Here is a 14,650-nt window from a genome sequence, read left to right as displayed (position 1 = left end):
TCTCAGTCTCAATATGATGCAACACATTATCATCTACCCACAGCCTTATCAACCCACACATTTGGCGATGCTGCAGCTTCCACTCTTCATGTGTCTTCTTCTCAGGTTTCTGCTCCTCGAAGACTGGAACATGGAATTCTTTAACAAAGAGCAAATCCTCCATCTTGCCCTTCCATAGATGATAGTTAGCACCATTCAAGCTTATCATCATGTTCATATTTTCCATCTTTCACACAAGCAAATAATAACCCAAAGTTATCAAAACCAAAGCTCTAAAACCAGAAGCTCTGATACCACTCTGATGGGGAAAGTCACACGGCACAGCGAAAATACTAAAGGTCGTGTTCCCCTGACCTTGTGTGAACCTGTGACGAAAATACTTCGACGATGGCAGAATATAGTATAAGCAGAAACATAAATGAGACAATCACTTTTTACGTGGAAAACCTCCTCGATGTGAGAAGGAAAAACCACGGGACCATAGTCCACTCAACAATCCACTATATAAATGTTTGTGAGTACAACCACGTCCTCCCTGTTCAACAGCCTGAACAGAACAGAGACACTAGCTTCAAAGAGCTATCTCCAACACAAACAACAACAACAAGAAAGCAACACAAAGCTTCAAAACCGACAGCATCCAAACGACCTCAGCTCACAAGGATTCCGGAAACCAGAGACTAATCTCACCGTACAAATCCAAGATACACAAGTCAACAACACCTCTGCCAAATTTCAGCTCAAGAAGAGAAGATCTCACCGTCGGATTTACCAAACACCCAAAACTGTCCCGCTGAAGAACTGTGACGACCAGCTTCACTAAAACCCAGACAACAGATGATCCAACCGTTGAAATCCAAATCCCTTCGGTGAACCTTTAACACACTGACTGAAGAAGCTTCCCACAAAATATCAGCCCGGTCAAGTTCCGTTTGATCCTCTAAAACCAGTCTTGAAATAGCCTGACGAGTTTTCTCTTCCTTCTCTCTTCTTTCTCTCTTTTGTCTCTCTCTCTAAACTCTATTATTATGAGTATACAGTGAAAAGGGTCATGAGAATTATTATGTCTCATGCCCACTTAGTTCTCTCCATCTAGGAGGGACCCAACAAAATCAAGAAGGGCTTCAACTTGACGGATGGTTCGCTTCTTCTCTTGCTGCTTCAACTTACGTGCTATCGCTTCAGGGTCTCCTTTCTTACCAGCTTCCTCCTCGTCTTCCTCTATTAATCTCACTTCATGCAGCAATGCATCAACTTCTCTTACAAAGTCTACTCTCAGAAGGGTGTTGTCTGTCTCAACGAGTGACCGTAACGGTACTTGATGCTGCAAACACAGTGTATTTGATTCATTTTTTTTGGCGCTAAGGTAAGCAAGACAACAAGGAAAAGAAAAAAGGACAAAAGGGAGGCACCATATCAATGTCGAAACCGGGTGGCATTAGAATGCTGAAGGGGTCTTCCCGTGGGAATGTCTCAGCCATTCGTTTTCTGCAGTCTTTCAGCCAAGCATCGTCTCCAAAGCCATCATGCATGTTTAGAAGATCATTCAGCAGCTTCATCGCAGGACTTGCTTGCCGTTTTAAGATCTCTGTCTGAAATGAGCCAAATATATAAGGATTCACTTTCAACCCAATTACCTGGAGGGAGACCTAATTCTAAGTTAAAAGTTTAATGACACAACAAGGATCACGAAGAGCAGGACAGCTTCGAAAGTTAAATGATGTGTAGCATCAGCAGCAACTAAAGCAAGATTTTGTATAGAAAAACAGAAAAACATACCTCGACTCTTCTATACAAGAGATCAAGACTTCTTATAGCGTCCTTCTCGTCCTGAAGGAGGACACAATACAAGACCACACATGTCTGATTAGGCAAAAACAAAAATTGAAACGCAGGTGACAAGGAATATATGTATCTTCTTACATCACGGCGAGCGAGGTCAAGGCGGTTCCATATGATCATGAGAACAAGCTCGTCCAGTTCTCCTTTCTCAGCAGCTTCTTCAATTCTCTGTAACAAAATTATCCTAATAATCCAATCAGAGATGAAATCTAACTGCTAACTACTTGATGTTTCTGTTAGTTTTTTAGAGTATTTAACCTCTTCGACTTCCTCAGCAGCAGTGATGAAGCTGGAGACGAGCTTTCTAGCTTTCCTCAAGTCTTCCTCAGGAAATTCCTTCAACCTCAAACCGATTTCACGGTACTCTTCAATCTTTCTCTCTTCCTCTTCTTCTTCCTCCCGCTGCATCCTTCAAGCGCTGGACTGTTGTGGGATTCCCCAAACCGCAACAGTTCCAGCTCAGTACTACTAAGGACCCGGGCGTGGAGAGGCCCGAAAATCCGGGTTCCTCTTCTTGATTGCTGGAATAAGCTAGACAGGTGGGTTCGTGTGAGAGGAGGCTGCCCCATTTGAGTTGGTATATGCTTGAGCTGATCTTTGCTTAGCTATGATGGGTGCATTTCTCTCTGAGGGACCCGCCTCCATACTAGGTGAGTTCAGAATTTGCGATAGCTTTCGCTTCTTTGAACTGGCTCCTCTGAGAATATTTGGGCTATAGCGCAGGGGACTTCGTCTTGCAGCTCTGGCGGATCTTCTTCTTATTTTAATTAAGGTATCACGTGATGGTTCCTCTTCTTCCTGATTTTGACATAAATTGACAGGTTCTTCTATCAGGTCTTCCTCTGTCGCATTAGAACTTACTATGAGTGATCTTATTCTTGTAGGTCTCTCACTTGTGTCTCCCGGATTATCTTGTTCCACCATCTGCGGCTGTTCATTGCAAAGTCTCTCCAGAGCCACTTCCTCTTCTACCCTGGAAGGGGTGCTGTATAAAGCCAAAGGGTCTGGGAGGAGGGCTGCTCGCATTACTTCTTTCTTTGGTTATGTATTTCACAATGTATTCCCTCCTCGTGTATGATATAGAATTTCAGTTGACCAAAAAAAAAGATCATTTTACGTAGCTAGGAGTGCATCGTGGGAGGCCAAACGGAGGAAAAAAGTGTTGTGGTGGAGCTTAACTATGTCCACAGAAAATTCTTCCAAGCCCTCATCATGCAGAATAATGCGGGTAAAATTTTGATCTGACCAATATTCCTTAAGAAAAAGCATGATGCTCCCGCAATCCTATTAGTATCGTATTTTCTTTACAAACAACTCTTGGTACCTAACCTACCACTTCAAGTTGAGGGCCAAATCAAGAAGGGCTTCAACTTGACGGATGGTTCGCTTCTTCTCTTGCTGCTTCAACTTACGTGCTATCGCTTCAGGGTCTCCTTTCTTACCAGCTTCCTCCTCGTCTTCCTCTATTAATCTCACTTCATGCAGCAATGCATCAACTTCTCTTACAAAGTCTACTCTCAGAAGGGTGTTGTCTGTCTCAACGAGCGACCGTAACGGTCCTTGATGCTGCAAACACAGTGTATTTGATTCATTTTTTTTGGCGCTAAGGTAAGCAAGACAACAAGGAAAAGAAAAAAGGACAAAAGGGAGGCACCATATCAATGTCGAAACCGGGTGGCATTAGAATGCTGAAGGGGTCTTCCCGTGGGAATGTCTCAGCCATTCGTTTTCTGCAGTCTTTCAGCCAAGCATCGTCTCCAAAGCCATCATGCATGTTTAGAAGATCATTCAGCAGCTTCATCGCAGGACTTGCTTGCCGTTTTAAGATCTCTGTCTGAAATGAGCCAAATATATAAGGATTCACTTTCAACCCAATTACCTGGAGGGAGACCTAATTCTAAGTTAAAAGTTTAATGACACAACAAGGATCACGAAGAGCAGGACAGCTTCGAAAGTTAAATGATGTGTAGCATCAGCAGCAACTAAAGCAAGATTTTGTATAGAAAAACAGAAAAACATACCTCGACTCTTCTATACAAGAGATCAAGACTTCTTATAGCGTCCTTCTCGTCCTGAAGGAGGACACAATACAAGACCACACATGTCTGATTAGGCAAAAACAAAAATTGAAACGCAGGTGACAGGGAATATATGTATCTTCTTACATCACGGCGAGCGAGGTCAAGGCGGTTCCATATGATCATGAGAACAAGCTCGTCCAGTTCTCCTTTCTCAGCAGCTTCTTCAATTCTCTGTAACAAAATTATCCTAATAATCCAATCAGAGATGAAATCTAACTGCTAACTACTTGATGTTTCTGTTAGTTTTTTAGAGTATTTAACCTCTTCGACTTCCTCAGCAGCAGTGATGAAGCTGGAGACGAGCTTTCTAGCTTTCCTCAAGTCTTCCTCAGGAAATTCCTTCAACCTCAAACCGATTTCACGGTACTCTTCAATCTTTCTCTCTTCCTCTTCTTCTTCCTCCCGCTGCATCCGCCGCAATTCTTTCGTCTTCTCCCTCTGCCGAGCTTGCCATTCCTGTCATCATGAAAAAAACTCATACCGATAAATTCAAAAAGAAATACGGAGAAATTCAGATTGAATTACAACAACATACATACATCATCATAATACTCCGGTGGCATTCCTTCTAGAAGCACTTCTTCTTCTTCTTTTTTCCCCGAGCATCTCTTCTTCTTGTGAATTTTACTGATAACCGAGTCAGAAGAATTTAGTAGAGAATGAAAACTCATTTGAAGCAGGAAGAAGGGCACATACCTGAGGGCTCTGTAGTCCCCGAGCATCTTCTTCTGAATTTTACTGATACATCATACCGTAGAATTTAGTAAGAGAGCGAACTGATTTGAAGCAGGAAGGACAGACCTGAGGGCTCTGTAGTCATCGTCTTCTTCTTCAAGGCGGAACTGAACAGAGGAGGTGCTATCGTTAGTACCAACGACGTCGACGCCATGGTCCTCGAGCTTCGACTCCGCCTCCGTAATCCTCTTCTAAATGTTAAACTTTAACCCGACCCGAGTCGGAGTCTATTATCTATCACATTCACTCCCCTTAGTTTTAAATTTCTCAAATAATACCCCCGTTAATGTAATCTGTCACATTTTACTTCCCTTACTAGTTTCAATTTCTCAAATTAAACCACCTTAGGCCGTAGTGAGAGTAATATAATCAATCTACCACATTTATAGTTTCCTACTTCACAATTTAAGCCCCCGCCTAGTAGTGGATTGTGCGAACGATGTTACTCAAAATGTTATATAACATACGCTAATTTGAAAAATACAAGTGATGATCACAGTTTCGATATAAACCCATGAGTTGAGAGAGAGACGTAAAGCTAAAGTTGATGGCAAGTCTCGACAATGAGTTCGGTAGCTGTACCCATAGTCCCAAGGCCGCCGGCACATAGTAGAGCGAGAGCCAAGTCTTGCTCATTCCATTGCCTCAGACTTTTGCTTAGCCTCTTTATCACTTCCACATCCACCTCTAGCACCCAAGCCGGCGTGCATTGCACCATCAGGCTCACAAAGCCAGTTACGTAAGCTTGCCATGTGGCCCAGTCGCAACCTAGCGATATCTTCCCTTCCAAAGCACTCACCACGAACTCCAAATGCAGCCACAGAACCCTTGGCCGACGTTTTGAGGCAGGAGATGACGAGTCCACTCCCCAAGCGAATGCACTGCTCAGGATTGCAAAGTAGGCCAACGCATAGCCTCTTAGCATCGGTACCATACCTCCCAACTCGTCTTCTTCTCCGTGAACTGAGATGAACCAAGATGGTAATGTCTCCTTGATCAGAGCCTGAACCAGATTCAGGCCACCGGAGATCCACACCAACGAGGCTCCCAGTGAAGCTGCCAGTTTAACACGCGTCATCGCCTGAGAGAGTGAAACCTGTCCAACCCCATACCTCAGACCATCTTTCGTTTTCTTCAGTTTCTCCGTGGTGGCGATGCTCTTCACAGAGAACATCAGAAGGGAGAGAATTTCTTCTGTCAGGAACATGACGTCTCTGATTGATCGGTGCACTTTTATGTACAAGATTCCTGGTGCAGCTGTTGAGATTCCACCAGAGTAAAGAGACCCAAATCCATGGCCAAGGAGTGCGCCCACTCCCCCATAGCTGCAGAGTTGGGAGGTCGGCGTTAGACTAAGAGTGCAAGTGAAGCAGCTTCTGAGGAGCTGTATAACAGCATCGCTGTTGTGGTGGAACACAGTTCTGGACGCTGAGAAGATAAGAAAGTCGCTCCAGCGCTTCACTTTCTGGGTCCACAGCGATGTCACAATCGGCATGCAGGGCCAGGGGCAAGCGGCAGCAAGGGCGTCCAAGGCCGGTCCGACAAGCACAAGGAAGCGCTCTGTTGCTTTTTCGAGCTTATAGGTTATAGTGAGGCTGACAAGTGCAGCGAGAGGCAAGGGAAGTGTAGCCGCAGAGATTCCATCTGCAAAGACGGAGGTGTTTCAACAATTAGAGTTTAAGCAGCGTAATCATTGTTTTCACTTGTTCTACCGTGTAATTTTATAGATATGAAAATTGTTTATAGGTATAAGGCTACGCAAAGACCCCCCGGGAACATGTTGTCAGGGATTGCCGTGACCGTATATATGCGAAAATCACAGAACCGGCGAATATATATTGTCGTGAGCGAGAAGAAAAAGCATTACCTGCTGGAAGCCTTGGGACGTCAACGCCAGTAGCTGCTAAGATCAACTCTATCTGTTGCTCAACGCTTGCTAAATTTGCTGCAGGACTAGGCCAATCAGTTCCGTTCATGGAAACTGGCTTCCACAGACCTCGTGTTACTTCCGAAGAAAAATAGCTAACCATGGTTCCTAGTGTTGCTGGCAGAAAATCGGCAAGGGTTTTAAGACCTGAAAGAAGTCAAAGGGACAGATTTAGATCATGCCCCACCTAGTATTAGCTGCTTTTTGGAACATAGTTTATTGTGCATCAATAGAGTTGGCTCTAAGATAGCATGTAATATAATGCTGGTGACCGTCAGATTTAGGTGATCCCCTTGTCAAAATTGGTTTTATTAAGGTGTCAATTTCTATAGGTTCAGGAGGATGGAGAAACCTGTTGCTAATTCCCGGGGAGAGAGTGATCCATGAGCACAGGCAGTAAGAGCAGCATCAAGCACAAACGGGGCCGCTTCCAAGATATCCCATGCAGGTATCTTGAGTTGATCGGAAGAGTCGTCCACCCCAGAAGTAGATAAACTACTGCTTCCTGAAGATGGAGTTAGTGACTGACTACCACCTTTATTTGTCTTCTTGAACATCATGCTAAGTAGGGAATCAACAATGTGATGCACTGGGCTTCCGGTCTTTAGTTCAGATAGAATCGAAGCCATGCATTCCTGATGCTGCCGATACCACTGTTTCAGTCTGGGGAATGAATCCATGAAGATGGGATCCACAGAGATATCTACGACTTTTGAAAATCTTCGACGTGCCATGCGGTCCTTTGGGGACTTTCCAAAACATTCTAAACGGCAGTTTCTCACTAGCAAAAGATATTCAGGGCTTGATTGAGGGCCCACCGGCGGAACATCTCCCAAGACATAATCTAGTGGTGGGTGGTCAAATCTCCATAACCTTAGAAGAAGTATAAATGCAGTGGAGAAAACAGCATGAGAGGAGATTACTTCGCCAGTTGGGAGAATCCACGTGATGTTCGGAATGCCAGAGCCAAATGCTTCACAGATTGGCATCAAAGCACCAGCTAGCAAGGGGACCTGGCAAACAACACCATAAATACAATTTGATCGAAAGAAGCACCTTCTTATTTATTGTCAGGTAACATAAGTTAAATAACATGAAAATAGGTTAAAGTCAACAAACCTACCACACCGTGCAATGAGAAAATCTGAACACAATCTACGGGTGATATCCCTACAAGAAGAACGTTAAGAAATGGGGCACAGTGGCTAACGGCTAACGGCCCACGTGATGTGTGCTTTTGCTTTCCGTCTTTTATTTATAGAGAGAGAGTTGTTACGTGAGAGGAATCAAAGAGGTTTGATCAAAGTTGTAAAGGGAAGGAGAGATCCCAGGATATAATTCTCTCAAGTCTTGTAGAACGTTTCTCAGATCAATAACATTTCTATTTCTCAAAGTATCTCATAACAGGGACCTGACAAACAACACCATAAATACAATTTGATCGAAAGAAGCACCTTCTTATTTATTGTCAGGTAACATAAGTTAAAGAACATGAAAATAGGTTAAAGTCAACAAACCTACCACACCGTGCAATGAGAAAATCTGAACACAATCTACGGGTGATATCCCTACAAGAAGAACGTTAAGAAATGGGGCACAGTTGATAAGATGGCTATAACTCCCAGAAATATTAGCTGGCGCCTGAGGCGAGAGTAAAGTTACGATGAAGATGATAACATGCTCCTGAAATTAATCAGAGAAAGGGTCAAACATAAAAGATGAGGAGGCTCCAGAAAGAAGATCTCAGTCCAATTTGCAATACAGAGAACTATCTAGAAAATGCAGATCACAGATACAGAATTGAAATGCCAAACATACCTGTATGCTCCAACCCCGAAATAGAGATGCCCCACAGAGAATAGAAGCCGCAGCTATCTTCTCATCTTCTGAACCAGTAGTTGCAACCTCGTAAATCTTTTCGATCTCTGCTAAGCTTCCATCATATTAATGTGATTAATTTCAGTTGCCTTACAAGTTACAACTGAGAAAGTTAACTAAAAAGGCGAGCTCCGCTTATGGAGTCTTGGAAGCAGACGATAATCTAGGTAAGAAAACATGCACTGCTATAAAATATGTTTCTCCGACTAATACCCCCTTTAACCAATTACCTAAAGAGAAACATAAACAAAGATCGATCATAGATTTTAACATACCTAGAAGCTGGAGTTGTGATTAGTGAATTTGTCAATGATGGTGTTAGAGAAGAACCCTTCATCACTAGAGACCAACAAGAAACATTTCCGGCGATACCTTGAGGCACTTGATTGGTTCCCCCATTTACGAACCCCGGCCAGAGATATGCAGATGTGTCCAACAGATTTCTGGAGATACAAGCTTCCACTACCAGATGGCGCATGTTACCAGCTGTGCCAATTACAAACCAATCACATTCAACAAGAAAGCTAAAAGTTCAAAATGATAAAGAATAACAAGCCAACAATAATGGGACAGAGAGACTACTAATAAACAACCCAAATGAATAACTTGAAACCGTCAAAACACCACATAAAACCAGAGCAGATAAACACACAGAGAAAAAAAAACAACTTCCGAGTTAATAAGGAAAACCGCACTCTTGGTGAGAGTTCAAAACCAGAATGCTGGCGCAAAATAACATTGAGAGAGTAGATGGCAAATTTACTTACAGCAGCCACTTGCAGATTCGTTCATGCTTGTATTTTCGTAAGATCCACTACCATTTGTAATGCCGGAAATGGACATAACTGCTTTAGCAGCAGCTTGATTAGCAACCGACTGTACCGAAATGGGTGGTGTCAGCAAGCTTTCATAATCACCAAGTTGTTGTAAGCTATTGACTAATCCCTGTCGGCATTTTCCTTTTTTCTCTTTCCACTGGTTGCTTGGGCTAGATGCACTTTGATCAATCCACTGACTTTCTTCTTCTTCAATGATGTTGGCAACAGCAAGTGGAGTGACGGATAGCAATACACAAAGAAAAGTGTCGGTGCGGGGCACAGGACCCTCGATTGGATCTCTTTCCTTCAAATTACAACATATTGGTCAATTAAAGATACTGCATAAGGCGCAACATTGTCACTATATGACCTTCTAATTATGAATCTTGTATAAGTTTTATTGTGAAACGTAATTTGGTGCTTCACATATGTTACTACTTATTTCAGATCCATGAAGTAGCGCAGACATTGATTCTCCTAGAAGCCCTAAGACAAGAACAACCTATTCTAGGAGGCTAGGAGCTTAAAATTCTTAGTAGTTGCTCAGAATAGATCCTTACCCTTTGCACAAGGCGTAAGGCTGCTAGCCATAGAGCAAGAAAGGCATCATGCCATGTTGTACTATTAACTGCCTGCAGTGCTTTTACAAGACCTGCAGATATTTTCTTATGTTCAAATAAAAGCACATAATAATAGGTATGTAGATATTTACGAGAGGAGAAATGCAAGAAGGACAAATAGAGATAAATGTACTAGCACCAGTTAGATTTTCGACAGCGCTGGCCGCTGCAGCTTGTGTTCCATCCATTATGTCTTCGAAGAAAAGATCAATGGGCAGCCAGAGTGCAGAACCGCTAGTCCCATGATGCTGACTAGTCAATGCTAAGATAGAACCAGAGGAAAGAAGCGCATGGAATTCTCCTCGGGGGATTGTCTTGCTCTCCCTTTCCAGGAATTTACTTGTATGAGACGCCAAGTATGTAAGGGCTTCTGGATTGATATGTTTCGAGTTCCTCACTAGCAATGATTTGGTTGTCAGCACTCTGAAACGCTGACTGAAATCTTCCCAATGGGTTGGCCTGAAGAGAGAGAAAGAAAGGTTAGAGGGCTTGATTGAGAAAGATGTGAAGAAGTTGTTACATTTCAATTATTTTTCACCAAGCGAGCAGAGTCCAGGACAAGAGAAAAAAATAAGGGGGTGCAGTTAAAGGTCGTACATGTTTTGACTAGCCAGGTGAAGAATCCTCGAAGTTACTTCATTCTGCAAAAGAAATTGGATTAGGGTGATAGCCATTTCAGTGTTGGCTTTCTCTAGTAGACCATGGTTGTCATTTCTCTTAAGCAGCCCATCAATTTCCATGTCGTGGGGCCAATTAGAGCTCTTATTAGAAGTTAGTTCTAAAAGCCCTTCATCGTCTAGGGAAGCATCAACTAGTTGCCAGACAATGGAGAAGACAAAAGCAAGGAGAATACTTCCGGGTTCATGATTTGGTAAACCAAAGATTTCAGAAAGATGGAGGATATCATCGATGGAATTCATTGTCCTGTTCATTTCAAAATTTGAAAGGAGTAAGCATTGAGAGGTCTAAGAAAAGTAATTATGATTGCTCAGACAAAAAAAAAAGAAAGAAGGGAAAAGGCTGTATGAGTGCAACATTTAAGCAAAACCGATATAAATTGAGGAAAAGGAAGGAACCTGTGATATCCTGAACCTCTAATTAGAGGCATGAGGGAGAATGCATGTCTCTTTAGGAGTTCCAAATAGAGCCTATAGGCAGCGGGATGATGCTTTCTGTTTGGGATTACCCTAAATATATCCATACCAAAAAAGAATTAACAAAGACGGTCATGAGACTGTTTCAAGCGAAAGAAGTAGAGAGATACAACAGACGTTTGAGGGGGGGGGATATAATAACACACAAGTAGTAGCATAATGATTCCAAGCAAAGGAATTAACTGATTTCATCCAGAACTATTACAGAGGGAATCCTGGGAGAAATTTAAATCGAAAATCATGATCGTTTACCTGTGGGAGAGAAGGGCGAGGACAAGTAGAGGAGGGACGATAGTGACGGTTATAGCCTTTTCAAGAAGCTTCCAGGAAAGAGGAGTGTGGTTTTCCCAGAAGATGTGGGAGACGAGGAGGTGAGCGAGGTCCGGTGACGGAAGGGAGATTCCAGCAGCGGAGAGGGTCAAGCGAAGCTCAAGAGCCCACTGAAGCGGATCCACGTTCTTCTCCTGGGCCGACCTAATCAGCGACGTTACCGACTCCCACAGACTCTCTTGGGAATCCAGCGGAGCCACGGCCATAGTGATTATTTTGGTTAGTCTTCCTTCTCACCCTCGTCGTCGTCGCTTAATTTTATTCCACGATTGGGTTTTTTCTTCTAAACGAATATATTTTTCTTATACATAAGAGCCACATGGACTTTTATCAAAGGTGAGAATACAGTCGTTTTAGTTTAGTACCCCACTAATTTGAATTGAATACCCAGGATCTATAATATGAAGGAGGAGGATCCTATTCTTTTCTTTATACAAGTTCCTAAAGGAGAGAGCTGTTGGTATCGCCCTCTTAGGAAGCCAGTCACACAAAAGCAGTTGCTTAAATCCAAAAGAAAAAAAAGAACACCGAAAGCTCACTCTATCAAGAAAATGAGGAGCTCTATTTATGAGAAACTTGGATTTCTAACGGCGGTCAAGGCACCAGCAGCGGTACTCTGATGTGGAGTTGTGGTACAGCTCTTCCGGCTTCATCTTCTCTAGATCGCTCTGTTTCCACGAGTTCAATCCATCCCCTTCTTCTTCTGCCTTTCCATGCTCTTGATCCCGCATTCTCTTGTACAGCCTCATCGCAGCTACACAGTCCTCGTACGGCTCGTGCTTCCCGCATTGTATCTTGTATCTACAAATACAACACAGGTTTGTTTACTTATTCCTAAGACTGTAATCGAACTACTATTATTACTAGTACTGTATTGGTCATCACCTGAAGCACAAGGATATAACTAACTTACCCGAGATATGACCTTGTGAGGTACTTGAGTGATTGGCTTACAAGATTTGTTTTCATCAATGGCACGTATTTTGCTGTGTCTCTGATGAAAAAATATATATAGTATTAGTGAAGAAGAGAGAATTCAAGGAAAGAAACAAAGGGGGAATTCACCTCAACAAATGGCTAGGATATTGGAGTTTCAAGCACTTCATATCATGCCTAAGGTCATGACCAACAAGAAGAAGCCTCCCAGCCCCATCATTATGTCCACCGCACAAGATGGCTAAAACTTTTTCTCGTACATCCTGAAGCCGCATACCATTCTTCAAATCTTCTTCGGTCAGTCCAGTTACCTTGTGTCTGAACATACATACATTAGGCAGGTGAGTGATGAAACAATTTTTATTTGTAAACAAAGGCAGGCCAGTAGCTACCTGTAATCGGTGACAGGGAGTTGCGGCTGGACGTGAGTGGAAAAGATGACATGCTCGTCTTCGTCAACCAGGCAAATTGATGCACAGAGATCAGTTGACCCATCATCACCACCACCAACCATTTCACAGTCAATTGCTACAGCCTTGAGACGTGTATTTACACCAAGAGTCCTAGTAGGAGTGACCTGAGATGAATAGATATGTCAAGTGCAAAGACTTGAGAGAAAAGCCGACACAATCGGTGAGTGAGATATCAAAGGCAGGCAGTGCATTCCACGGTTATCTAAGTAAGCAGTCAGTCTGATCCTACTTAACCACAAAGAAAGGAATAAAAGGAACTTACAAGAGGAAGAGGTGCAGAGAGGTGACACTTGTTTTTATGGTCAGCGAGAGCAGTGGCGTCCTCGAAAATTTGAAGACAGAGAGTACAGCCTCGTTCAGAGAAAATGGACTTGCAGTCTCCTTTGAAAAGATGGTCCGGAACTGAGACAAGGCATTGTTCCAAAAGAATATGAAGAAAGAAAGAAAAATATCATAAGAGGGAGGGAGGGAGGGAGGCATGCAATACCGTTAAGGTGTTCCCGAACAGATTCGAAGGATTTACAGTGCTTGAAGCAAACCCCACAGCGAGGCTGATGAAGTGAGTGGTGCGATATCTTCATGTGCTCAACAAGGTGCTGGCGTCTATTGAACATCTTGAAGCAAGCAACGCATCTGTGCCTGCAGGGCTCCAAAATCAAACCATCACTTTCTCTCTCTATATATATAAACCCTAACACTGAATATATCCCAAATTCATCATCATACGAAACAATTCTCCTCGAGGAATATCACCAGAGAATTCTATGGCTTAAGGGAGAGTCATGGCGGAAAATCAGGCGATTAGAGAGTAAAATCAGAGACGCGAACCTTATCTTGGCGGTGGTTTTCGGAGGAGACATCAAGGGAGATACAATGGAAATCAAAGGCGTTTCGCCTGTCTGCTGAGTAGAAAGAGACAATGAAGAGACGGAAGAAGGAAGAAGGGTTTTTTTTATAACAGTTATCTTTCTTTATATTGCAACATCACACCTTCCAATATAAAAAAAAATAACAAACATATTCTTTGGAATTTATAAAGAGAAAATTATCAAGATAACACTAAAAAAAGTTTTTTTCAAAAATATAGCCTGTTAAAATAAAAATGACCAAAATAGCACTTAATGTTTTATCAAAATAGATAAATATACATTTATATCACAATGATAAATTAATTTAGACATTAGAATTTAGAGTTAACGGGTAGGTTTAGGATTTAGAGTTTATGGTTTAGGGTTTAGAGTTTAGGGGTGGAGTTTAGGGTTTAGAGTTTATAGTTAAGAGGTGGGGTTTAGGATTTAGGGTTTATGGTTTAGGATTTAGGGTTTAGAGTTTAGGGTTTAGGGTTTAGAGTTGGGGAGTGGGGTTTTGGGATAAGATTTCAAATTTTGAAAAAAAAAAAAAAAATTAAATTTTTCAAAAGATAAAATACTATTTTGGTCATTTGAATACTATTTTTGTGACATAAACTTAGAAATGTGATAAGATTTGTCCTTTTATAAATTAACTGCCCCCCACTTAAGAATTTTAAACACAACAGCAGAGCCCCCCCCCCACTTAAGAATTTTAAACACAACAGCAGAGCCCACTGAAATTTAATTTGAAATCACATGATTGAGCAGGGTTGGACGTGATCGGACCTGAAAATGAAATAGTGGAAAGGGGAGTCTGATGCAGGGAACAACATCTTCTTTCAACTAATCCATACGACTCCAAAGAACAGTTTTTTGCTAAAACTTGAGCAATTTCTTGAATGCTCGATTGGGATATTAAACTTTGAGTATTCAACAATGCTCATGTTATTTCTAATGAAATGGCTAACACCTCGATAATAAATTGATTCTTCTTCTAAAGCACGG

The 14,650-nt window shown here is 42.3% G+C and overlaps 4 protein-coding genes across 5 annotated transcripts; all 4 read right to left on the bottom strand.

The window, feature by feature from the left end:
* Nucleotides 1-1,063: 1,063 nt before the first annotated feature.
* On the bottom strand, nucleotides 1,064-2,250 carry LOC106337781 (protein PALE CRESS, chloroplastic-like). Its single transcript, XM_013776901.1, has 5 exons — nucleotides 2,101-2,250; nucleotides 1,924-2,010; nucleotides 1,780-1,830; nucleotides 1,413-1,592; nucleotides 1,064-1,324 (listed from the first exon to the last, which is right to left on the bottom strand). The coding sequence occupies exons 1-5, from the start codon at nucleotides 2,248-2,250 to the stop codon at nucleotides 1,079-1,081; spliced, it is 714 nt and encodes a 237-aa protein (XP_013632355.1). The 3' UTR covers nucleotides 1,064-1,078.
* Nucleotides 2,251-3,023: 773 nt separating this feature from the next.
* On the bottom strand, nucleotides 3,024-4,970 carry LOC106341700 (protein PALE CRESS, chloroplastic). Its single transcript, XM_013780402.1, has 8 exons — nucleotides 4,725-4,970; nucleotides 4,635-4,661; nucleotides 4,463-4,509; nucleotides 4,185-4,379; nucleotides 4,008-4,094; nucleotides 3,864-3,914; nucleotides 3,497-3,676; nucleotides 3,024-3,408 (listed from the first exon to the last, which is right to left on the bottom strand). The coding sequence occupies exons 1-8, from the start codon at nucleotides 4,810-4,812 to the stop codon at nucleotides 3,172-3,174; spliced, it is 912 nt and encodes a 303-aa protein (XP_013635856.1). The 5' UTR covers nucleotides 4,813-4,970; the 3' UTR covers nucleotides 3,024-3,171.
* Nucleotides 4,971-5,024: 54 nt separating this feature from the next.
* On the bottom strand, nucleotides 5,025-11,678 carry LOC106341698 (mediator of RNA polymerase II transcription subunit 33B). 2 transcript variants are annotated; one of them, XM_013780399.1, is made up of 13 exons: nucleotides 11,308-11,678; nucleotides 10,978-11,088; nucleotides 10,499-10,825; nucleotides 10,041-10,360; nucleotides 9,842-9,933; nucleotides 9,231-9,585; nucleotides 8,739-8,949; nucleotides 8,404-8,518; nucleotides 8,139-8,268; nucleotides 7,709-7,740; nucleotides 6,938-7,598; nucleotides 6,526-6,732; nucleotides 5,025-6,302 (listed from the first exon to the last, which is right to left on the bottom strand). In XM_013780399.1, the coding sequence occupies exons 1-13, from the start codon at nucleotides 11,589-11,591 to the stop codon at nucleotides 5,197-5,199; spliced, it is 3,951 nt and encodes a 1,316-aa protein (XP_013635853.1). In that variant the 5' UTR covers nucleotides 11,592-11,678; the 3' UTR covers nucleotides 5,025-5,196. The 2 variants fall into 2 exon arrangements, with proteins under 2 accessions (XP_013635853.1, XP_013635854.1); XM_013780400.1 differs by lacking the exon at nucleotides 7,709-7,740 and having other exon boundaries at nucleotides 8,107-8,268.
* A 97-nt stretch (nucleotides 11,679-11,775) lies between these two features.
* Nucleotides 11,776-13,739, bottom strand: LOC106341699 (RNA exonuclease 4). Its single transcript, XM_013780401.1, has 7 exons — nucleotides 13,623-13,739; nucleotides 13,282-13,433; nucleotides 13,057-13,196; nucleotides 12,714-12,898; nucleotides 12,451-12,639; nucleotides 12,299-12,379; nucleotides 11,776-12,186 (listed from the first exon to the last, which is right to left on the bottom strand). Exons 1-7 carry the CDS (start codon nucleotides 13,652-13,654, stop codon nucleotides 11,970-11,972), a joined length of 996 nt encoding a protein of 331 aa, XP_013635855.1. The 5' UTR covers nucleotides 13,655-13,739; the 3' UTR covers nucleotides 11,776-11,969.
* Between the last annotated feature and the right edge of the window lie 911 nt (nucleotides 13,740-14,650).

This window comes from Brassica oleracea, chromosome C4 (genome assembly GCF_000695525.1).
Source record: "Brassica oleracea var. oleracea cultivar TO1000 chromosome C4, BOL, whole genome shotgun sequence".
NCBI lineage: Eukaryota > Viridiplantae > Streptophyta > Magnoliopsida > Brassicales > Brassicaceae > Brassica > Brassica oleracea.
The sequence above is the reverse complement of the archived record's forward strand: the minus strand, read 5'-3'. Positions and strand labels throughout refer to the sequence as shown.

Bases quoted from the DNA above. Each gene is read 5' to 3' on its own strand.
- LOC106341698 (XM_013780400.1), bottom strand. From the start codon at position 11,591: ATGGCCGTGGCTCCGCTGGATTCCCAAGAGAGTCTGTGGGAGTCGGTA. The intron at 9,934-10,040 runs GTGCTAGTACAT...AAATATCTGCAG, and splicing joins CGCTGTCGAAAATCTAACTG to GTCTTGTAAAAGCACTGCAG. The intron at 9,586-9,841 runs GTAAGGATCTAT...TGTAATTTGAAG, and splicing joins CCTTACGCCTTGTGCAAAGG to GAAAGAGATCCAATCGAGGG.
- LOC106341700 (XM_013780402.1), bottom strand. From the start codon at position 4,812: ATGGCGTCGACGTCGTTGGTACTAACGATAGCACCTCCTCTGTTCAGT. The intron at 4,510-4,634 runs CTACAGAGCCCT...GGAAAAAAGAAG, and splicing joins CAGAAGAAGATGCTCGGGGA to AAGAAGAAGTGCTTCTAGAA. The intron at 3,677-3,863 runs GTATGTTTTTCT...GGCTCATTTCAG, and splicing joins TCTTGTATAGAAGAGTCGAG to ACAGAGATCTTAAAACGGCA.
- LOC106337781 (XM_013776901.1), bottom strand. From the start codon at position 2,250: ATGCAGCGGGAGGAAGAAGAAGAGGAAGAGAGAAAGATTGAAGAGTAC. The intron at 1,593-1,779 runs GTATGTTTTTCT...GGCTCATTTCAG, and splicing joins TCTTGTATAGAAGAGTCGAG to ACAGAGATCTTAAAACGGCA. The intron at 1,325-1,412 runs GTGCCTCCCTTT...CTGTGTTTGCAG, and splicing joins CCGGTTTCGACATTGATATG to CATCAAGTACCGTTACGGTC.
- LOC106341699 (XM_013780401.1), bottom strand. From the start codon at position 13,654: ATGTCTCCTCCGAAAACCACCGCCAAGATAAG. The intron at 13,197-13,281 runs GTATTGCATGCC...GCCTTGTCTCAG, and splicing joins TGTTCGGGAACACCTTAACG to TTCCGGACCATCTTTTCAAA. The intron at 12,187-12,298 runs GTAAGTTAGTTA...TTGTATTTGTAG, and splicing joins CTCACAAGGTCATATCTCGG to ATACAAGATACAATGCGGGA.